Below are 24,664 nucleotides of genomic sequence, written 5' to 3'. Positions count from 1 at the left end.
AGAAGCTTGAGGCTGACAGCCTCCCCTGCCTGCGACAGGAGTTTCCTTTCCTGAAAGGTCACCGGTGTGGCCGGGGTTGGTCCTGGGAGAGTAGGAGCGGGGCTTGAAGCAGTGACTTTGGGAACAGCAGGGACTCCTTGCAGAGGGAGCCCTGCATGGTGATCCGTGGGAATGTCCTGGTGCATCCTGGTGCGTGTGGAATTCCCCGAGGAGTCGCCTCAGGATGGGAGGGAGCGGATACCCTGTGCGGCCAGCATGAGCGTGTGGCTGGCGTTTTCTTCACTGTGTCGTCCTGTTCTTTTTTTCTTGACAGGGCAATTTGTTTTTGATGCCGTGCCAGCAACCTCCTAACAATGAGCTACTGGAACTTGGAGAAAAGGAGTTGCGTGCAGTACCGCCGGCACTTCCTGGTGGACAACGGCGTGTTCCACGGTGAGCTGTCCAGCCGTGCATGGAGTGTCCTCCCTCTAGTTTCTGATGGCGCTTTTCTTCCAGCATTCTAGATGCAAACATGGTAAAATCGCTGGATGGAGCCAGGAGCTCGATTGGACGTGTGCATGCTTAATTACCCCAAAGTTCCCGCTGATGTACACAGTTGTTAGCGGCTTGCCCCGCCTCAAAAACAGGATAATGCTTTGCGTCTTATAGGATGATTTTTTTGGGGGGGTACTGGGGATGGAACCCAGAGGCTTTCTACCTCTGGGATACACTCTCAGACCTATTTTTTATATTTTATTTGGAAACAGAGTCTCACTGAGTTGCTGAGAGCCTCACTAAGTAGCTGAGGCTGGCTTCGAACCTGTGCAATCCTCCCATCTCAGTCTCCCAAGCGCTGGGATTACAAGCGTGCGCCACCACGCCCGGCTTTTTATAGGGTGATTTATATCAGTGTTTCCCCTCTTCTACTGCACCGCTGACTCCAGTAGCACCTCTCTTTATTTTTGTACTGAGGATTGAACCCTGGAGCATTCTACCTGGGAGCCACACTTCCGTCCAGTTTTACTTACTAATTGTTATTCTGAAATGGGGTCTTGCTAAAGGTTGCTGAAAGTCTAAGTTGCTGAGACTAGCCTTTAGCCTGCGATTCTCCTGTCTCAGCCTCCCAAGTACTAAAATTACAGGCATATGCTACCACATCTGGTTAGTAATATCACTCTTTTTTTTTTGTCGTACTGGGGATGGAACCCAGGGGCCTTCTACCTCTGGGCTATACTCCCAGACCTATTTTATATTTTATTTGGAAACAGGGTCTTTTAAGCCAGCTGAGGCTGGCTTTGAATCTGTGCGATTCTCCTTGTCTCAGCCTACCAAGCGTGGGGATTACAAGCATGCGCCACCACGCCCGGCTTAGTAATATCTCTGTCTGATGTTTATAATTATTATGGGCCAGGCTAAGAGTATGTGTGTGTTCAGGTAATATTTGTTGTATACCAGTCAGTGCTTCTTACCAGCAGGGTGTACACTTCCAAATTCGCATGTTAAGTGGTGTTAACGGCCAACCCGCTTGAAACACTAATTAAAAAGAAGTCCACTCATTCTTGTTGCGGTCTGTTGGGACTTTGAGACCAATTTGTGTATCTGGCCACATATTGTAACAGATCAGGGCAGTTTACACTTAATCATCATCAGGGTGGGTTTCAGCAGCTGTGAGTCAGGGAGTAATCAATATTAGTCGTTCTCATGGCAAGCCAAGAAGAATGCCCTTTCCCCTGCTGACATCTGCCGGCTCTGTGGTATACAGTCAGGGATAAGGCCTGTCAATCCCGCTATCAGGACACCCTTGAGTGAAATTTATTTGAGAGTCAAAGATTTACATGGAGAGTAGTAGAGGGAAGAGAGATTCCACGAGGAGCCCAGTGCTGATGAACAGAATCCCAAGGGTTGGTTTTTCTTGCTGGGTTTGGTGACAGACTTAAGGCCTATTAACGCTTTAAGCTGAAGATAACAAACGCAACTTACTTTGTGTATCTTATTGGGCAGCTTGGAGCCGACTTTGTTTATTTTCAGCATTTACCCACCTTGCTGGGCAGAAGGTGACTTCATTGTGGAGAAAGGGAAGTAGAAGGGAAATGACTGGGCGTGTTGACAGAGCCAGTTATTTGCAAGGTCAAAACCAAAATTCCTGCCTCTGTTTTTCTGGGCCAGCTCTCTAGATATTCTGTGGCGGAGTGCCTCAGCAGGGAGATAGGGAACCAGGGCCGGGCACTGTGACAGTGGGGGTCTGACCTTTGTTCCGGGATCCTGCTCTTTGTTTCCCCTTCACACACAGTGTTGTCATGTGGCATTTTTCTCTTAGAACTTTACCTATTTATCTTAAGACAAAGCTCTTACTGTGTTTCCCGGTTGACTCCAAACCGTTGGACTCAAGAGATCCTCCTGCCTCTGCCTCCTGAGTAGCTGGGAATACAGATATGAGCCACCATGCCAATTTTTTTTTTTTTAAAGGATCAGTGCCGGGTATGGTGGTGTACACTTGTAATCCCCGTACTTGGGAAACTGAGACAGGAGGATCCAGGTTCTTGGCCAGTCTCAGCTGCTTAGTGAGGCCCTCTGCAATTTAGTGAGACTCCATTTCAAAATAAAGAATAAAAAATCAGGCTGGGAGTATAGCTTAGAGGGAGAATGCCCCTGGGTTCCATCCCCACCCAGTACAAAAAAAAAAAAGAAAAAGGCAAAAAAAGGATCAGTATGGTAATCAAAGAAATATAGTTAGAAAAACTAATTTTATTGATACAAAGTTTATTTTATGCTAACTTCAAAAAGAGTTTGGATTTAAATGCCTTGAATTTTTACTTTTCATTATTATTATTATTATTATTATTATTAATTATTATTAATTTGTGGTAGTGGGGCTATTCTACCTCCAGGCTATACTCCCAGACCTATTTTATATTTTATTTGGAAACAGGGTCTCACTCAGTTGCTGAGAGCCTTATTAAGTAGCTGAGGCTGGCTTGGAACCTGTGCGATCCTCCTGTCTCAGCCTCCCAAGTAATGGGATTACAAACGTGCGCCACCATGCCTGCCCTATTTTAATTATTTTAAAAGCCTTCATCCAGAGGTCTTAAAGGCTGTAAAAATCGAAGGACAATATTAACCTATTTTTATAATTGCATTACAGTTGGTATGTATAACTGTGTTGCAGATACTTTGTGCGAAGGGCCCAATGGCTTTCTTATTTTGACTTTCAACATATTTGCTATTTTCATCCCATTTTGTAGATGGAAGGACAGGCTTGGGGAGCTTTTTTTTGTTTGTGTGTGGTAATGGGGATGGAACCCAGGGACATTCTACCTCCGAGGTAAACCCTCAGCCCTATTTTTCATTCTTTATTTTGAAACAGGGTCTCCCTGAGATGCAGAGTCTCACTGAGTAGCTGAGGCTGGCCACGAACCTGTGATTCTCCTGTCTCATTGCTCCCAAGTCCTGGGATTACAAGCGTGCGCCACCATGTCCGACTTGAGGAACTTTTGCTGTGGCAATCTGAACTTTAAACAACTGATCACCCTGAGTCCCAAACCTCACTATTTCCGCTATTTCTTTTCTTCCAGCCTCCTTTCCACTTTCATGGAGAAATGAACACTCTGAGAGGGCTAAGCTCTCTTCAACAACATTTGCAGTGTTATTAACTAGCAGGGTAGGAACTTGAACAAGTGCTGTAAGTCCGAGAGGCTCAACTCTCTCCTCTGTGAGATAAGCAAGCTGGCCTCCGTGAGTTTCAAAGTTCTAGATTTGGTCGAAGTGTTTCTGAGAATGACGTGTCCTGAGTGAGCTTCCCTCTGCTGAGCACTAGGGGGCGGTCTAACACTAAAAATGTGACTTGTTACTTCGCACATTCGAGAGTAACTTCTGAAAGGGATTTAGACATAGTAAGCCTCTCAAGATGAAAAGGACCAAAGCCAATTAGAATTGTGACTGTACTAATTTATAACACAATAGTAGCTTTAAGTGTTTCTGAGGGTGTAAGACAGGTTTTGGACAGTTGTGCCTGAGCAGATGTGATTCAGGAGAGAATGGTCCCTCTGCCCTTCCTCTCCCTCTGCAGAATATTAATGCTTGTTTAAGACAAGAGTTTATCTAGCCGGGTGTGGTGGCGCACGCTTGTAATCCCAGCATTCAGGAGGCTGAGACCGGAGGATCATGGTTTGCGGATAGCCTCAGCTACTTACTGAGACCTTTTGCAACTCAGTGAGACCCTGTTTCAAAATAAAGAATAAAAAAAATAGGGCAGGGGGTATAGCTCAGAGGTCGAATGCCCCTGGGTTCCATCCTCAGTACCACAAAAAAAGTTTATCTTTTATTTTTATTTATTTTTTCAAAAGTTTTTGGCACGTTTTTTTTATTTTATTTTATTTTATTTTTTTTTTTTTTTTTTTTTTTTTTTTTTCAAAATGGCGACTGAGGGACACAGCACCTCTCAGTAGCTGAAGTAAATAAAGTTTAAATACTGAGAAAGCAGTGTCTAAATCAACAAAACAAATACATACCAGGAACCAAAACACATCCTGTACCTCGGCGGAACCCTGAACTTGAACAAGAAGAACAAAGATCGGACACGGGACCTGCTCAGATACAATCTGACCGCGGACCGGAACGCTGAGCCGCGGGCTGCTTTGGCAGCTGTCCAAGGAGCTGCCTGCCCGATATTTCCACGGCAAGATAATCCGGGAATAAAAACGGACTTAGGACCGCATTCTAAGCAGCGAGCAGCACCCACCAGAACTCTGTCTGCCCACCAGCGACCGGATCACATCGGCACAGAGACTCACACGGATTCCTGCACCAAGACAGGTACCTGAGGGCGCCCTAGTAACTGGGGTCCTAGCGTGTGCGGAGTCGCAGTCTCAAACCCCCACCACGGGCTCAAGCCTCAGAGCACTCTCCTCGCGCATCCTGCCTGTCCCCTACTAGTAATCAGTGCCTGTACACTGCCCTCCTAAATTGGAGCCTGCTTCTGTGGCTAACCCCTGCCACCTTGCCAGAGCCTACCCTCCAGGCTGCAAAAGCACTGGGAGACCCGGAAATCTCCTTGGGGCACCCCCAGCCTCTACGTCCCGCGGGACGCAGAGACCATTGCTGGACACCGCACACTGGACCCTTGAGCACCTACCCTGCACCCCTGGCCCACCGCGGGGTATTCCCAACCTCCTGGTAGCCAGATGCTTAGTTCTAAGTGAGAACACAGCTCAATACACCTTGGAAGAACATACCAGCAGCAATAGACAGCTGCACCCACTCTCACTAGGGTCCAGTATTAACAGGGCATCCAGCCTGCACTCTTGGAATAGGCAGAGCTCTGGCAGTAAGTGTGGCCACCCAGGAACCAGCATTCATTTGCCCAGGGCACATCTTGGGACCAGACCTGGCTAGCCCAGCTGGAATTTCCAGAGACACAAGAAAATCCATCGGGCCACAAAATCTGCTCAGGACCTCAGGGGGAAGTGCCAATTACACTTTAGTCACTCTCCACCCCTGCTATAGGGAAGCACAGGCTGGAGGCGAGGGTGGTGAGTGCAGATGTGCTGACCACAGGTTAGAATTTCGCAGAATCTGTGAACTGTACAGAATCAAATAACAGTGAAACCAGACACCCGGACACATAAACCTAAAGCAGCTAAAGGAGAAAAAGGTGTCCAAACACCCAGAGTGACTTAAGAAGATAAAAATAGAGTACAAAGAAAACTAAGAGACATTGGACGGTATCCTGAAAGCTACCAAGCAATCAGATACACACATATTATATGGACCTGACCCCATATGCGTAAATAAGTAGGACTGTTTGTTTTACTTTTAATGTGGATGTTATGTTTTCTTTTGCTTTTAAAGTGCTTTTGTTTTAGTATGGTTATTGCTGTTTTCTTTTTTTTTCTTCTTTTAATCCAAACTTCTCTTACTTTAACTTGTTGTTTTATATATATATACATTGGATAGTTTGCCTTATTTTTTTATTTCACACGGCTGCTAGTTCCTTTTATTTTATTCCTCTTCCTTTTTCCTCTTTCTTCCCTTTTCCTTCCTTTTCTTTCATTCTCCTCCTTTGATTGGTTTACCTTCCTTTTTCTTGGATTACATAATAGTCTTGGTATCTTGAGGGGATTCTTTTTTTTTTTTTTTTTTTTTTTTTTTTTATGTCTGTCTGCTCCTACCAGCATCCCTATTTACAAACCTTCCCACACTAACCTACATACATTTCTCCCCCAAAACTTTTCCCCATAATATACCTCATGGTTTAAAACTCAAAGTATTTTTTATATCCATAACTACTCTACTAACAACAAGAGTCCTAGTAGTTAACTCTCTCTCATTCATAGCAAGTTATTACTTTATCATACTTAAAGTCCTTCTCAACCTAACATATCCTCCACCTAATCTGACTCCTTTACCCATCACCCCAGCTCCTCCCACATCACCCACTTTCAACACTGGAAAGGCTCTGCTGACTGGCCGATACTCCTAAACTCCTAATATTAAGATTTGACTAAACACATTACTCACGAACGATGGGTAGAAATCAGAAAAACAGGACAGAGAACACTATAAATATGAGAACCAGGAGCTATGAAGAGACAGCAGAAATCACGAATACTGACCTACTAGAAATGCAAGAAGGGGAGTTCAGAATCTTGTTGTTCAATATGATGAAAGGTTTTAAAACAAGTATAGAGGAGGTTAAAGGTGAAATAGAAACACTAAAAAAGAATCAGAAAGAGGTCTGGAATGAAATGAAAGAGGCAATAAGTGAAATGAAGACAGCAATAGAAAGAAACTCTGGAAGATTAGATGAAATGGAAAACAGAATATCAATATTAGAAGACAGTACATCCCAAACCGAAAACACAGTCAGCGATATACAGAAATCTTTACAGCAACAAAACCTAAACATCCAGCAATTATGGGATAATATGAAGCGCCCTAATTTACGGATAATAGGCATTGAGGAAGGGATAGAGGTACAGACCAAGGGCATATGTAATATCTTCAAGGAAATAATCTCAGAGAATTTTCCAAATATGGAAAGAGACTTGAATCTTCAAGTACAGGAGGCATACAGAACTCCACTGAGACAGGACCAAAGAAAAACCACTCCACGCCACATAATAACCAAATTGACCAGCATAGAGGCCAAGGAAGGAATCTTAAAAGCAGTGAGAACAAAAGGACAGGTGACATATAGAGGCAAAACAATAAGAATCACCCCAGACTATACAACCCAGGTCAGGAATGCTAGGAGAGACTGGTATGACGTGATTCAGACCCTGGAAGAACATAACTTCCAGCCCAAATTAATCTACCCAGCAAAACTACTATTCAAGATCAATGGGGAAGTCAAAGTCTTTCAGGATAAACAGAATCTCAAAAAATTCATGAATTCAAAACCAACACTAGAGAAAATTCTTAAAGAAATAAATCATAAGGAAGAAAAAAGAAGCAGACTCCAGAATCAGAGAAGCGAGGAAGTTAATAAGTGGGCCATTTAAGTAAAGAAGAAAGATCACAACACCCAAGAGTAGACAGAACACAAAATGGCAGAAAACAAAAAGCATATTTCAATAATATCACTTAATGTCAAAGGACTTAACTCACCAATCAAAAGACATAGACTGGCAATGTGGATTAGGAAACATAATCCAAACATATGCTGTCTGCAAGAAACTCACCTCACAGCCAAAGACATTCACAGGTTGAAGGTGAAAGGATGGAAAAAGATATACCATGCCACCAGTGACCGAAAAAGAGCAGGGGTAGCAACCCTGATATCCAACAAAACAGACTTTAAAATAAAACACATCAAAAGAGACAAATCAGGGCACTTCCTTTTATTAAAAGGAACAATACACCAAGAAGATATAATGATAGTAAATATTTATGCCCCAAATGTGGGTGCAACCACATTCGTAAAACAAACCCTTCTGGACATAAGATCCCAAGTAGACCCAAATACAATAATTCTGGGAGACTTTAATACGCCTCTCACACCACTGGATCGATCTTCGAGGCAAAAGATGAGTAAAGATGCTTTAGAACTAAAGGAAACCATAAACCAAATGGACCTAATAGACGTTTTCAGAGTATTTCAACCAGGAACTACAGAATACACTTTCTTCTCAGCAGCCCATGGAACCTTCTCCAAAATAGATCACATCCTGGGACACAAAGAAAATACCAGCAAATTCAAAAAATGTAATATAATCCCATGCATCTTTTCAGACCACAATGGAATAAAAGTAGAAATCAACAACAGGAAACTCGAAAGAAAGTATTCAAATTCATGGAGAATGAATGATACACTACTAAATGACGAATGGGTAAGAGCAGAAATTAGGGAAGAAATAAAGAAATTTATGGAAACAAACGAAAACAGAGACACAACCCACCAAAACCTATGGGACACCATGAAGGCAGTACTAAGAGGAAAGTTTATCGCATTGAGTGCCCACATAAAAAGGATGGAGAACCACCAAGTAAAGAACCTAATGAAACAACTCAAGGATCTAGAAATTCTGCAACAATCCATTCCCAAAGCCAGCAGAAGACGAGAAATCATCAAAATTAGAGCAGAAATAAATGAAATAGAGAACAAAAAAACAATTCAAAGAATCAATGAAACAAAAAGTTGGTTCTTTGAAAAGATTAATAGAATTGATAAACCCCTGGCCAACCTAACCAAAAGAAAAAGAGAATCAACTCAAATTACCAAAATTAGAAATGAAAAAGGAGATATCACCACTGATAGTGAAGAAATTCAAAACATTATCAGAAACTACTTTAAAAATTTATACTCCAATAGATTTGAAAACCTGGATGAAATTGACAGATTTCTAAACACAGTTAACCTTCCTACACTCAACCAAGAGGACATAGCAAGCCTAAACCAACCAATAACAACCAAAGAAATAGAAACGGCAATAAAAATTCTTCCACCAAAGAAAAGCCCAGGCCCAGATGGGTTCCCAGCTGAATTCTACAAAACCTTCAGTGAACAACTAATACCAATACTTCATAACACGTTCCGGGAAATTGAAAGAGATGGAACTCTTCCAAATTCCTTCTATGAGGCCAGTATCACATTAATCCCCAAACCAAATAAAGATACCTCAAGAAAGGAAAACTACAGACCAATATCCTTAATGAACATAGATGCAAAAATTCTAAACAAAATACTAGCTATACGCATTCAAAACTATATCAAGAGAATAATTCATCACGACCAAGTCGGTTTCATCCCAGAAAAACAAGGCTGGTTCAACATACGCAAATCAATACATGTTATTCACCACATAAATAGAACCAAGAACAAAAACCACATCATCATAGCAATAGATGCTGAAAAAGCATTCGACAAAATCCAACACCCATTTATGTTAAAAACACTGCAAAAAATTGGGATAGAAGGAAAGTACTTCAACATCATCAAGGCAATATACTGCAAACCCAAAGCCAACATTATATTGAATGGGGAAAAACTGCAAGAATTTCCGCTACAGTCAGGAACAAGACAAGGATGCCCACTTTCACCTCTCCTTTTCAATATAGTCCTTGAGACTCTTGCTGCAGCAATCAGACAAGAGAAGGAAATCAAAGGAATCCACATAGGAAGAGAGGAAGTGAAATTATCCTTATTCGCAGATGACATGATCCTTTACCTGGAAGACCCAAAGAACTCAACCAAAAGACTTCTGGAGCTGATCGACAAATTCGGCAAAGTCGCAGGTTACAAAATCAACCTAAAGAAATCAGTGGCCTTTCTTTATGCCAACAACGAATCCACAATGAAGGAAACAAAAACAACAATTCCATTCACTATAACCTCAAAACCAATAAAATACCTAGGAATAAACCTAACCCAAGATGTAAAAGACCTCTACAACAAAAACTATAAAACATTAAAAGAAGAAATAGAAGAAGACCTTGGAAGATGGAAAGATCTCCCGTGCTCATGGATAGGCAGAATAAATATCATCAAAATGGCCATTCTGCCAAAACTGATCTATAGGTTCAATGCAATTCCCATTAAAATACCAGTGACATTCTTCAGAGACCTAGAAAAATCAATCATGAACTTCATATGGAGAAAGAAAAGACCTAGAATAGCCAAAGCAATTCTCAATAACAAGAAACACGCAGGAGGCATTACAATCCCAGACTTCAAACTATACTATAGAGCAATAGTAGTAAAAACAGCATGGTACTGGCACAAAAACAGATATACTGACCAGTGGATTAGAATAGAAGATACAGAAACAAACCCACACATCTTTAGTCAATTAATCTTTGACAAAGGGGCCAAACACATACGCTGGAGAAAAGACAGCCTTTTCAACAAGTGGTGCTGGGAGAACTGGCTAGCCATTTGTAAAAAGATGAAGCTAAACCCCTATATCTCACCTAACACAGGAATCAACTCAAGATGGATCAAAGACTTAGAAATTAGACCTGAGACGGTGAAGTTAGTAGAGGAGAACATAGGTTCAACACTACAACATATTGGCACAGGCAGTAACTTTCTCAACAAAACCTCCAAAGCTCAGGAAATTAAAGCAAGAATAAACAAGTGGGATAACATTAAACTAAAAAGTTTCTTCTCATCAAAGGAAACTATCAATAACCTAAAGAGGAAGCCTACAGAATGGGAAAGGATCTTTACCAGCCACCATTCTGATAGGGGGCTAATATCCAGAGTATACAAAGAGCTCAAAAGGCTCTACACCAACAAAACAAACAACCCAATCAAGAAATGGGCAAATGAACTAAATAGACACTTCACAAAAGAAGAGATACAAAGGGCTAATAGATACATGAAAAGATGTTCTTCATCACTGGCCATCAGGGAGATGCAAATCAAAACTACACTGAGATTCCATCTAACCCCAGTGAGAGTAGCAAGCATAAAGAAATCAAACAACAACAAATGCTGGCGAGGATGTGGGGAAAGAGGAACTCTTTTACACTGTTGGTGGGAGTGCAAACTAGTTCAGCCACTATGGAGATCTGTGTGGAGATTCCTAAGAAAGGTGGGAATAGATCCACCATATGATCCAGCTATACCACTCCTGGGTATCTTTCCAAAAGGGTTGAATTCAGAGAAATACAGCAACATATGCATACCTATGTTCATAGCAGCACAATTTGTAATAGCCAAAATATGGATCCAACCCAGATCACCATCAACAGATGAATGGATAGCAAAACTGTGGGAAATACACACAATGGAATTCTATTCAGCCATAAAGAAGAACAAAATTTTATCATTTGCAAGAAGATGGAAAGCCCTGGAAAGCATCATGTTAAGTGAGATCAGCCAAGCACAGAAGGAGAAGATACACATGTTTCCTCTAATATGCCCAAACTAGAAAACACAAAGGATACCAGTAGGACCCCAGATATTAGAGGGGAAATACTAGCTAAGTTTTAATGGAAAGATAGGAGAGGAGAAAGGCCGATCTTGATTAAGGAGCATCTTCACCTGAACATGTGTAAAATTATGAATAAGACATGGTTAACCTGGCCAACCATTGGTGGGGGGGGGAGAAAACGGGGGCGGGGGGAGAGGGCACCAAATATAGTGTAAATGTATACTATTTATGTTCAATAAAAAAAATTGTTAAAAAAAAATAAAATAAAATAAAATTAAAAAAAAAAAAAAAAAAAAAAAAAAAAAAAAAGTTTTTGGCACTGGGGATAGGACTCAGGTCTACCTCTGATAGGACTAGCTCTGAGCTACACCTCCAGCCCTATTTTTAACTCAATCAATTAATTAATTAATTAATTAATTTTTGGTGGTACTGGTTCCTGGAAGCTCTTCTACCTCCGGGCTATACTCTCAGACCTATTTTATACTTTTTTTAATTTAGAAACAGGGTCTCTTAAGCCAGCGTGGCTGACTTTGAACCTGCGCGATCCTCCTGTCTCCGCCTCCCAAGAGCGGGGATTACAAGCGTGCGCCAACATGCCTGGCTAATTTTTTTTTTTTTTTTTAAAAGCAGTGTTTTGCTAGATTGTTGAGGTTCTTGCTAAGTTGTTGAGGCTATCCTCAAACCTGTGATCCTTCTGTCTCAGTCCCTCCCACCCATCAGATCCTGGAATTACATGCATGTGCCTGTACACACTCAAGCAGAATTCCCAGAAGAAAAGAGCTACATTAAAATCAGGACTTTGTGGGTAAAATGGCCATGGAATGTAAAAATAAAAAGGTAATATTTGCAGTCTGTCGTATAGTTCACTAGCCGTATTCCGAGCCTCATTTTGGGGTCAGAGAGGCGGCACAGTCACATTCTCATTGGATGTAGTTTAGAATATCACAAGCCAAAGAGAAAGGCTGCTAAGCACACGGCGAGTGGCCTGTTTTTGCCCGAATTTCTTCTGCGATTCACCGTGCTGTGGGGACGGGGAGTCTGGAAAAGTCAGCCATGTTTGCTGGCCGCAGAAAGGAGCTTCTCTCCAACTGACTTAGTTTTATGTCCAGTGATAAGAGAACCTGTTAGGAATTACTACTTTTTGTATTTTCCACTTCTCTGTCTTTTGCCTAGATTTTGGAATCCAAAGGGAATTGTACCTGTTGAAGCAGCAAACTTTAGTTAGTTAGTTAGTGTGTGTGTGTGTGTGTGTGTGTGTGTATGTGTGTGTGTGTGTGTGTGTGTGTGTGTGTGTGTGATGGTCATGGGTTCCTCCTGACCATGGAGAGGCTGTCAGCCAGGGCTGACACCATAAGCTTTCAGGACAACTGTGGTGCTATTTAGACAGAAGTGGAGAAGCCCCCTCTGTCCCTGGAATTCCATCCTCACTGGAAGAAGACAGAAGAATGCCAGATCCTGACTGGTAAAAATAAAGGGAGAATGAAATTATGTACAAGTGAATTAGAGTTGCAATTCACTTAGGCCAGCTTATTCGCGAGTTAGGACTTGGGCAGCCTGCCGGCTGCAGGGGCTTGGGGCCGGCACTCGATTGTGTGTTAGAGTAGCATTTCTTTACTTAGAGCCTTGATCTGCCAACCAGTGAGTGAGCTTTGAACATCCTCTTCTAGCTCCAGACACTTCCAATGCATATACAATTCTGGATTTTTTTTTTTAAGTTTTTGGTACTGGGGATCAAACCCAGGGTCATTCACCTCTGAGCTACACCTCCACCTATTTTTAATTTTAATTTTTTGTTTTGAAATGGGTTTGCTATGTTGCTGAAAGTCTTGCAGGAAGGGAGGTTTTGGCAAGGTAGGCTTGGCCCCTGTGTGGCACTTTGTAAGGCTGTCCTCAGGCTGCATTGCATTTAGGGGCCTTCTTTTCCTTGAGTCTGTTTACCACATCAGAAAAAGAATTGGAAAGCCAGGCATGGTGGAGCACGCTTGCAATCCCAGCATTTGGGAGGCGAGATGGGAGGATCATAGTTTGTGGACAGACTCACCTGCTTAGTGAGGTTCTTTGCAACTCAGTGAGACACTGTTTCAAAATAAAGAATTAAAAAAATATATATATGTATATATAGGGCTGGAGGTGTCACTCAGAGGTAGAATGCCCCTGGGTTCCATCCTCAGTACCACAGACACACACACACACATTCTCCATGAGCCGGGCGTGGTGGCTCATGCTTGTAATCCCAGCATTTGTGAGGCCGAGACAGAAGGATCGCGGTTCACGGACAGCTTCAGCTACTTAGTGAGGCCCTCCACAACTTAGTGAGACCCTGTTTCAAAATAAGGAATAAAAAATAGGGCAGGGAGGGTAGCTCGGAGGTCGAATGCCCCTGGGTTCCATCCCCAGACCTGGAAAAAAAAATCTCCATGAAAGCCTCCGCTAAGTGCTAAGTCTATCCTCTCCCCCGTCATTCCCCATGAACGGCATTCCATCTGTAGCTGGATTACTGCATATCTCAACTTAGTGTAGCACCTATGCAAAATTGTTTTGTTTTTCTCCAATGAATGCTTTTGAAAGTACTCCGTCTCATTGTACTGTCTTGGGTAGACTCTTACTTCCTGGCTACTTTTGATTATTGAGGTCTGTTACAGATTTTGGGAGAATATGGTTTGGGGAAACCGTTCCCCGGGGACCCCTGCAAGGGTCCCGGACACACTTTCCCCCAACCCAATACAAAACCCCAAAACAACCAAAACCAGAAAATTACCGCAGGTTCTTGTCCTAAGCTAAGAACAAATATGCATAGCTTGGACAGTTGCTGAAGATTTAAAGACGTTTATTAGAAAGATAGAAATACAGAAAATAGAAATACAGCCCCATGCCAAAATGGCATGGGGGGTGACTCGAAATGAATACACCAAAGGGATTATACGTGGGCCGGACTTTTTATACCCATGACCTCCATCTTGTTCACGTAATTCTGACGTAGTGAACGTCCCTGTTAGGTACCTCCCCTTACCCTGTAAGGTACCTCCCCCAGCTAGGTGTGGCAAGGTATCTTCTTTCATGAAGGGCAAGGTCAAACCCTGCTCCATCCTCCCTGGATCATCATGTAGATCTGTCTTTAGATAAAGGCCTAGTTCTCCTCAACTAAGATCTGTCTTTAGATAGAGACAGGCCTAGTTCTCCTCTTCCATTGACTGGTTAATTGCTTTTAGCTAGGTTAATCTACATTGGAATAGTTGCCTGCTTTTAGGCAGAAACCAAGTCCTTGCACAGATTTGCCCTTCACACAGTTTTTGAAATATATTAATAATCATAGCTTTCTCAAATCTTCCTAGGCCATTCCCAATACTGGTACAAGGTCCATTCCAATTAAGAACTTTCATTTGAAACTCATTTGCCCCTCCTCCCAGCCCTAAGCTGGCCAACTTGCTGAGAGGAGCTATGTCTGCCCTGCAACACCCATCCTACAGGCCCAGCACCTGCATGGAACTCAAGGAAGAGCTGTGTGGATACAAAGGCCTTCTAGCCCACAACTGGGCATCTGCTAGTGTGTCATTGGTGGGTGGGAGGGGTAGTCGCAAGACCCCTTTGGTTCTATCAGTTTTGGGTATTTAGTTTCACCCTGGCTTCTCAGCCGCCAGGGTTTCCTCAGAGAGGACCCCTGCCTCCCTTTTTCTCAACACTCAACCTCCATTCCCAGTTCCTTCTGGCTGGCGCTTGGCTTCCCTTGGTCCTGGGGCATCAGGCAGCTGTCTGTCTGGCCCCTGTCCTTTCTTCTGTTTCTGAGTTTTTCCTGTGGATACCGAGGGCTGTGAGCAGTGGGCTGTGAGCACTGTTTTTGGGGGGCTGCCCCCCAGCATCCTCTTGAGACATTTCTGGGCCATCTTTTTGTAGCTGTTTTCCTGGTTGGTCCAGGGATGGGGTGTGTGTTTGGCATGTTCCCTCCTCGAAGCGCCCTCTCCCTGGGCACCTGGGCATCACCCTCGTAGTGGGGGCTCATTCATCTGGATGGCTTTGCTTCCAACCCAGCCCCCCACATTTCTCCTTGGCCTCCTCCTGAGCCAGCCCCTGCAGGATTATGCCAAAAAGTCAGCTGGGCAGAATTCTCAGGTGTTAAGTAGTTTAGGTTAGAGTGGCTCCATGGTCTTCACTGTGCCTGCTTTCTCCAAGGCTGTGCTGCTGGGCTGACCAGAGCCACGCCATGCTCTGACCTATAAAGGACCATGCTGGGATGCCTCAGCCTCTTCTCAGATTATCTCTGGAGTACACGCCTGTAATCCCAGTACTTGGAAAGCTGAGACAGGAGGATTGATGGTTCCAGGCCAGCCTCAGTAACTTTGTGAGACTCTATTTCAAAATAAAAAAATAAAAAGGGCAGGGGTGTAACTCAGAGGTAGAATGCCCCTGGGTTCAAAATTCAGTACTTAAAAAAAAACAACATTCTGTCTTAAACCCAAAGCCATTGATAGGTCAGCCAAGCAGACGAACCCTTGATTATTTTATTCCTTTATGCTCGGGAATACCAATTTTCTAATTACTCAATCAGAAGGAAGAAATAATGTGCTTAATAAAGTCAACTTTTCCTTCAGCTCTGCAGACTTCTCACATGTTAAGTGGGTACTTAATGAGAATTATTTCCCCATAGACCTGGGTTAGGAATTTAAGCCTTTGTTCCTTGAGCTGCATTTCCATAATTATAATTAATTTTCCTCTGTGCTCTCATTTTCCCAATTGTCCTTCCCACTCCGTTCCTCCGTCTGGGTGGAGATTGATAGGGGCATGGAATACACTCCACTAGTACAGTCGGGCTTCCAGGGCATCATAATTGTTTAATTTAGTTACACAAAGGATCCAGATTTTTTTTCTCGGGCCACGGTAGTAATTATGAGTGATTGCATTTGTAATCATGAAAACCTCCTATCTCCACTCCATCAAAACAAAGATGAAGAACTGCAGTTTATCCCTTGTCCTACCATATAAAACCCAAAGCTATCCCAGTAGCCTTTGTGACATGTTTATGGCAGGTTTTACTGCTCTCAGTACATATGTGATATGTGTGGGATTACTACAGAATGAGAGCTGTTGATTTCAAAGGGAAATTCAGGGTTTTTTTTTTGTTTTTTTTTCAATATTGGGGATGGAACCCAGGGGCATTCTACCTCCGAGCTACACCTCCATACCTATTTTTTATTCTTTATTTTGAAACAGGGTCTCACTGAGTTGCAAAGGGCCTCACTTAAGTAGTAGCTGAGGCTGTCCGCGAACCATGTTCCTCCTGTCTCAGCCTCCCAAAGACTGGGATCACAAGCGTGCGTCACCACGCCTGGCTGGGAATTCAGGGTTTTATTGTTTATATTTTGGTGGTACTGGGGTTCCTGTAAACCTTTCTACCTGCAGGCTACACTCCCAGACCTATTTTTATACTTTTTTATTTGGAAACAGGGTTTCTTAAGCCAGCGTGGCTGGCTTCGAAACTACACGATCCTCCTGTCTCCACCTCCCAAGCGCGGGGATTACAAGCGTGCGCCACCATGCCTGGTGTGGAAATTCAGGTTTTTAAGTCAAAGCTCCATGGTGTGCTGTAGTTTCATTTCTGCCCACAACTCCAGCTTCCACTGTGTGTGGATAGAGACAACAGTGCACTCCTGGCTTAGACCTCAGCTCTGGGCTGTGGACCGGGTGTCCACGTCCACCTGACGGCTCTCCGGGCCTTGGATTCACATGCCTGTAGCAGAGCCTCTTGCTCCCCTGCTACCTGACTGCCTTGCGGCCTTATCTCGCCCCTCCTCTGTCCTTGTCCCCAGCTCCACTGACTTTCACAATCCGTGCCCACGAATCTATTCCTCTTCATTTAGCTGACGTTCAGCCCATCCTTCCAACCCCACAGTGAAGGCCCTTTCTGCAGAAGAGCCTTTGCCAGCTTCCCAGACCAGGTCCGCTCTGGATCCCGCTCTCCTGACACTTCTATCGCTGCCTCATTCATGTTGCTATTGGAGCTAAACAACCGTGTTGGTAGCTCCTTCAACTTCTGTCCACCCGAGGTCTCCAGCACACAGCACAGAGCTTTGCTCATAGCCCGTGCTCCACAGAATAGCACCGAGGGGCTCTTCTCCTTTTACTGAATAGGGGAGATAAGAACCAGCTAGTGCTTCATGACTTTTGTACTTTGTTGAGCTGGTTTTTAATCCTTGTTCTGTGGAATATCCGGTTTTTCACTCCTTCACTCAAGCTTTTGCTATGGAGGACTCAAAATAGAAGAACTCTAAATCATTCCTTCCCGAGATTGAGAACAAAAAGAAGCCTGCTTCTGAGAATCCAAGGATGCCTTAGAAAGATTATTACAAATATATAACACCTCGAAATGAATAAAGACAAACCAAGTTCTGTGAAAGAATTGCTTAGGCTTTTGAGATTCATTTAATAATCCTGTCTAGACTTTTCACGGTGCTTATATAGACATGTATTTTATATAACTCTGAAATTGGAAGTTTCTTTCATTAAAATAGCACGATTAGTAAAAATCTGATTAATTGCAGTATTTTGCATGCTATTAAAATTCAATGCTGCATGTGCCTGAGAATTTATAGCTAGAGAAGTGAGCATTACCTGTGGGTCTTACCACAGACAGCATAGAATAGACCTGCACTGAAACAAAGGTCCCGATTTTGTCAGTAAGGGAGGAGAGGAGGCCTGGAGGAACACGAGGAGAATGACCAAACAGCATGGGGCTTCTTTACAAGTTAGAAAGATACACTTTTACTTCAGCTTTGAAAAACAACAAAACATGCCCAGCATCTAGGACTTTCAATTAAGAGTCTTGAGAAAAATCAGAGGACAATCCTGACTCAGGGACGGCAAAAGGGCTCTAAGAAATAAGGACCCACCTGGGGGCCGGATGTGGCGGTGCTCACCTGCAACCCCAATACTTTGGAGGCTGAGACCCGAGGATCACAAGATCAAGACTAGTTTCAGCAATTTAGCAAGGCCCTTGGTAATTCAGCAAGACCTCGCGTCAAAATAAAAATGAAAGGGTTGGGACTGTAGCTTGGAGATAGAATGCTCCTGTGTTCAGTCCCCAGTACAACAAACAAACAAATAAACCAACCACCTACCTGGGTGGGATAGGTGCACAATCTATAAAGACTTTTTGCATCCTATTTGTTTTGCCCATATTCTTCTCTTGGGATGTGGCTGCCGGGTGCTCTCCCAATGCTTCCTGTTTAAATGTAGAGGATACAGGCTTATGCCCAATTAAAGGAAGAACAGTGAACACCTTATTATTTACTGCCCTACTTTTACTCCTTGCCAACATGAAATTGAACATTAATGCCTATTTGCGAATGACCATTCTTTGAAGCCGTGCCAGTGTCAGAATTCCATGGCATTGTGTTTTGAAGCTAAGCAGAAGCTTATTTCTAAATGGGGAGATTTGTAATTAATGCTTTAAGCCAATGGATCTCAGCCAAGGCTCTCTGTTGGAATCACCGGAGGAGGGTAGTTACCTGGGCCCCAGCCCTGAGGTTCTGCTTTCTTTACGCTGGGTTGTGTTCGGGGGATGGGGGCATTTTTAATTTTTGCGGGTCTGGGGATGGAACCCAGGGGCACTCCACCTCCAAGCTACACCCCCTGCCCTATTTTTTATTCTATATTTTGAAACCGGGTCTCACTGAATTGCAGAGGGTCTCACTAAGTAGCTGAGGCTATCCGTGAACCGCGATCCTCTGGGCTCAGCCTCCCGAATGCTGGGGTTACAAGCGTGCGCCACCATGCCCGACTGGCTGGGGGCATTTTTAGAACTCTCCCAGTGATTCTAGTGGGCAGCCAAGTCAACTCTGGTGGCAAAACCCCTACGCTTCAGGTGACCTATACATATTCTCTCAACAGAACTGTTGAATGAATACATTTGATGATAGATTTTTTTTCTGCAATGATAGCCCATTTTATACTGGATCTGAAGGGTATGGGAAGAGGATACAGCAGATAAGGATGTGGGGCTGGGGGTGTTGTTCAGTGGTGGAGCACTGGCCTAGCATGTGCAAGGCTCTGGACTTGATCCCCACCAAACACACACACACACACACACACACACACACACTTATTCCTAAAAGTTCTTAATGCTATTCTATTTCTAGAAGTCTTAGTTGTGAGGGAGAAGTCTTGTCTTCTCAGATCACTCTTATTTTGCCTGGAATCTTCTTTGCACAGGATCTTACCGGGGATACAAAGAGAAATAGAGGAATTGGGGGCTGTTATTGTGATAAACAGGCTTGGGCACCGTCAGAAGGAGTTAGACGCTGTACTGGATATTCTCTGCTCCTTGGGGAGTTTTAAGTTTAATGCTGGGTCAAGGCTGTCACTGGGACTGGCGATGCTGGCTGCTTCAGCAGCTTTATCCCTTTTAAGTCTTTAACAAGACTATTTATTTTACAGATGAAACTCAGAGAGAGAGAGAGATGATTTGCTATAAATCTCAGTGATTGGTTGTGGTGTTCAAACCCAGGCTTGTCAGACTCTAAAATCCAGTGTTTTTTCCATTATTGTAAAATAATGATACGTTACACAAACTGGTCTCCTTTGAAGCCACTAAGAGAATAAGGGTGTGTTTGCATTTTTAAAATTTATTTATTTAATTAATTTATTTATTTGGTACTGGGGTTCCTGGAATCCCTTCTACCTCCGGGCTACACTCCCAGACCTATTTTTATACCTTTTATTTGGAAACAGGGTATCTTAAGCCAGTGCGGCTGGCTTCGAACCTGTGCGATCCTCCTGTCTCCACCTCCCAAGCGCGGGGATTATAAGCGTGCGCCGCCATGCCCGGCTGGATTTTATTTATTTTAAACAGGGCTACTTTTCTATTTTTTGTTTTTGTGCTTTTATTGGTGCACTGTAATTATACATCATAGTGAGACTCAAAGTGATAAATTCAGATGTACACACATCACTTGGTGTGTTTTTCTCCAACGTCTACCCCATCCTCTTTCCTCCTTCCCCAAACACAGTGAGATTGGTACTGATACCTTTATGTATGGATACAGCATTATTTGAACTGTTCCTTTCCTCAAGCCTCATCTCCCCTCCCCACTCCCCTCAACCCTCTCCCCTGTCCTACGGGTTTCTCTCAGTTGTGTAATGTCCCTGTTGTTTCCTATTTTCTCTTTAGCTTCCGCATATGAAAACGTACACCCCTTGGATTTCTGGGACAAGCTAATCTCACTTAGCATAAGATTCTCTAGTTCCAGCCATTATCCTGCGGATGACATAGTTTTGTTCTTCTTTATGGCTGAGGAAGATTCCATTGTGTGGATATGCCACATTTCTTTATCTACTCATCTGTCTATGGTTGGTTAATTTAGCTATTGTGAATTGTGCTACTATAAACATGGGCTGGGCTTGCAGACTTTGAGCTCCAGAAACATTATGCCTGGCACCTTGTGTATAAGTGGATACTGTGCATCCTCTTCTGATGAACAAAGACTGCCTGTCTCCTCCCTCCCTCCCTCCCTCCCTCCCTCCCTCCCTCCCTCCCTCCCTCCCTTTCTCTCTCTCTCTCTCTCTCTCTCTCTCTCTCTCTCTCTCTCTCTTTCTTTCCTCTCTGTACTGGGGATGGGACCCAGGGGCATTCTACCTCCGAGCTACACCCCTGGCCCTATTTTTTATTCTTATTTTTTAAATTGTTATTTATTTATTTATTTATTTATTTATTTATTTATTTATTTATTTATTGTGGGTCTGGGGATGGAACCCAGGGGCATTTGAGCATTTGACCTCCAAGCTATACCCCCTGTCCTATATTTTATTCTTATTTTTTATTTTTTTTATTTTTTTTGAGGGTCTGGGGCTGGAACCCAAGGGCATTCGACCTCTGAGCTACACCCCCAGCCCTATTTTTTATTCTTTATTTTGAAACGGTCTCACTGAGTTGCAAAGGGCCTCACTAAGTAGCTGAGGCTGTCCGCGAACCGTGATCCTCCGGTCTCAGCCTCCCAAATGCTGGGATTACAAGTGTGCACTACCACATCCGGCTTGCTATTTGCTTGCTTGCTTTCTTGCTTGCTTGCTTGCTTCCTTCCTTCCTCCTTCCCTTTTTCCCTCCTTCCTGTTCTTTCCTTCCTTCCTTCCAATATTGGGGATTGAACCCAAAGGTCATTCTACCTCTGAACTACACCCCAGCTCTATTTTTTATTCTTTATTTTGAAACAGGGTCTCACTAAGTTGCAGAGGGCCTCACTAAGCTGAGGCTGGCTGCAAACCTGCGATCCTCCTGTCTCAGCCTCCCAAGTACTGGGATTACAATGTGTGTCACTGTGCCTGGCTCTATTATGTTGTAAATAATGGTCCTCCTTGCTCCTTGAGAAGCCTCTGTCTACCACCACTCTCCTTGTGCAGGTGAGAAGGGAAGAGACGGTACATACTGATGCCAGCCAGCTCGCGGCAGGATGAATTAGAAAAGGCAGCATCCTGCCATGCCAGCTCTGCTGCTTTTATGATCTAAGTATTATGCAATGCTAAGTGGGTTTTCTGTGAGATAAACCTTGCAAATCTCTGCATTTTCTGATTATCAGAAATGGTGAACTCTTTATAGTGCTGGAATGTCATGACATAAAAGCAATTTTATGTGGGGGTGTTTCAGGGCCCCGGTGTGTTCTGCCCAGGAGAGTGATGTGGGAGGATTCTTGTGAGAGCTGCTGCAGACCTGAGGGTCCAGGGCGCTGGCCAGGTCTCCATCACTGTGGTTAGCAGGACTCCGAGGCCTATCTCTCCCTGCCTGGTGGCTTCTATGCACACACAAAAAATTATGCTTTTTTGTGTCTTTATAACTAATAGATGATTATTAACTCTGTGGGGAGCCAGGTGCTGAACTTTACAGAGTAACATAATCCACATAGTATTTAGATCCAGGCATGATATTTCACTATCTGGTAAATTATTTTCTGGCAAAGTTTCGACTCCATGAATTTATAAAACATTTAGAAATTTTTATTTTTATTTTTTGGGAATAGGGATTTATTTATTTATTTGGTACTGGAGGTGGAACCCAGGGGCAATTCTACCTCTGAGCTGCACCCCCAGCCCTATTTTTTAATTCTTTATTTTAAAACAGGGTCTCACTGAGTTGCGAAGGGCCTCAGTAAGTAGCTGAGGCTGTCTGCAAACCGTGATCCTCCAGTCTCCGCCTCCCGAATGCTGGGATTACAAGCATGCGCCACCATGCCTGGCTATCTATTTATTTTTGATACTGGGGATTGAACCCAGGGGTATTCTGTCTTTGACCTACACCCTGCTTATTTTGAGACAGAGCCTTATTAAGTTGCTGAGGTCTCCCTGAGTTTCTGGGGCTGGCCTCAAACCAGTGATCCCTCTGACTCAGCCTCCCGAGAATTAGGATGCCAGGTGTATGCCACCATGCCTGCAGAAATAAGGGTTTTGAAATGGCTGCTTTGGGCAACCAGAGACGGATGTCCTCTGAGGCTGTTAACTGTAAAACAGCCCTTCTCTCTTTCCGTGGAACCCAAGTCTCCAGAGCTCTGTCCATCAGTGACAGGAAGATGTTTTTCAAGGACAAATACTTAATCTTTTTTTTTGTGGGGGGCACGGAACTCAGGGTCATTCTACCTCCAAGCTATACCCCTAGCCCTATTTTATTTCTTATTTTGAAACAGGGTTCTACTGGGTTGCTGAGGCTGGCTTGAGTGAGACCTGAGATCCTCCTATCTCAGTCTCTCAAGTACTGGGATTACAGGCGTGTGCGACCACGCCTAGCTCAGACACTTAATCATACTTCCTAACTTGCAGCCTTTGCTTGAGCACGCGTTTCATGGGTCTCTATTCTTGCTTGAGCGTTTGGAAAATCATCTGGGAACTAATATTCTCATATGTCTCTTATTTTGTTTTCTAATTATATTTCTTGATCCCTTCTCTCTTCCCATATCTTCTCAATTATATAAATCAGTGCATTTAATACCTAGCAACTGTAGGTACGATGTTTCCAATCCCAGTAATACAATTTTTTTTTTCTCGGCCAGAGAACACGTTCTGCATAAATCTTAGCACTAAATTATTTCTAAATTAGATTAATTTATATAAAGTGCTAGAATGTTATTGGTTTCCTATTTTATTATCTTTAGTACTCATGAAGAAGCAATTCTCGCCTCGTTTTTTTCCAAGGTCTTTAACAAAATTAGCCTTTGTAACCATTTCACGCTAGTTGACTATGAGTGAGGAGGACTAATGAAGCAGAAAATTAAAATACTTCTGATGTTTTAATTTTAATATTAATCATTAACCTACACTTCATAGTTATTTCTTTCATTGATAAGTTTATTGCTTTAAAAACGATTTCTATCTTTCATAATGTCTTTTCTAGCTACAGAGCTTTGTTGGGTTCTTAAAATTCTTGCTGCTTGAATGGCTTATTAGTGAACAAGAATTTGGGGGCTAAGATAAATTTGATTCTTGCCAAGAGACTTATTATATATGTTTTCAAGCATTTCATTGTTCTGTGTCTATAGATTTTTTTTAAAGCTGAGTAACTTAGGGCATCTTAAATATGTGTTCACCTTTAAGAGTATGCATTTGCTATATATATTTTAGAAAGTACTTATAATACTCATACTTATTTTTCTATAAGCAAACAAACAAAAAACTCCAAGATTTTTTTGTATAAAATTGTTAGGACTGGAAAGCCGGCGTGGTGGCGCACGCCTGTAATCCCAGTGCTTGGGAGTCTAAGACAGGAGGATCACACAGGTTCGAAGCCAGCCTCAGCTACTGAGTGAGGCTCTCAGCAACTTAGTGAGACCCTGTTTCCAAATAAAGTTGGGAGTATATCCCGGAGGTAGGAAAGCCCCTGGGTTCCACCCCCTGTACCACACACACACACACACACACACACACACACACACACAACAACAACAACAACAACAACAAAAATAAAATTCTTAGGACTGGAAAAGACCTCAAGAAAAAAGAAAAGTTAATGCATCCAGTTTCTGGGCTTCCTCCTAAAATGAGAGCTCTAGAGACTTTAGGGCCTGGCATGTGGGAGATGCTCATTTTGTGTTTGGTGAGTGAATCAGCAACCTTCTGCTTTTTATAGCGAGGGCTCTGAGGCTCGGTTGGATTAAAAGATGGGCCTGAGATGGGTCTCACCCGCTGATTGACAGCTGAGCCCCGGGCTCTGTGGAGTCGTGTGTGGTCCCAGCCAAGCCCTACCTTGTGCCCACGGTCACAGCTACACAATGTTCCTCGGTCTCTTTCCCAACAGAGCAGCGCGCTGATTCCCAGGCACAGGTGTAACCATGGACCCGTTG

At 43.2% G+C, this 24,664-nt stretch overlaps 1 protein-coding gene across 4 annotated transcripts in view; it reads left to right on the top strand.

The window, feature by feature from the left end:
• Positions 1-353: 353 nt before the first annotated feature.
• Positions 354-24,664, top strand: part of PLCH1 (phospholipase C eta 1) — a gene marked incomplete at both ends in the record, with an annotated part of 197,680 nt that continues 173,369 nt past the window's right edge. For all 4 annotated transcript variants that reach the window (XM_080696174.1, XM_080696173.1, XM_080696171.1 and 1 more), the window contains one exon: positions 354-432. In XM_080696174.1, the coding sequence (XP_080552300.1) occupies positions 354-432 (79 nt within the window). The remainder of the gene's footprint in view (positions 433-24,664) is intronic.

The sequence above is a fragment of the Muscardinus avellanarius genome (assembly GCF_963383645.1).
Source record: "Muscardinus avellanarius genome assembly, chromosome: 5".
NCBI classification, from domain to species: Eukaryota; Metazoa; Chordata; class Mammalia; order Rodentia; family Gliridae; genus Muscardinus; species Muscardinus avellanarius.
This window is presented reverse-complemented; position numbering and strand designations above follow the sequence as displayed.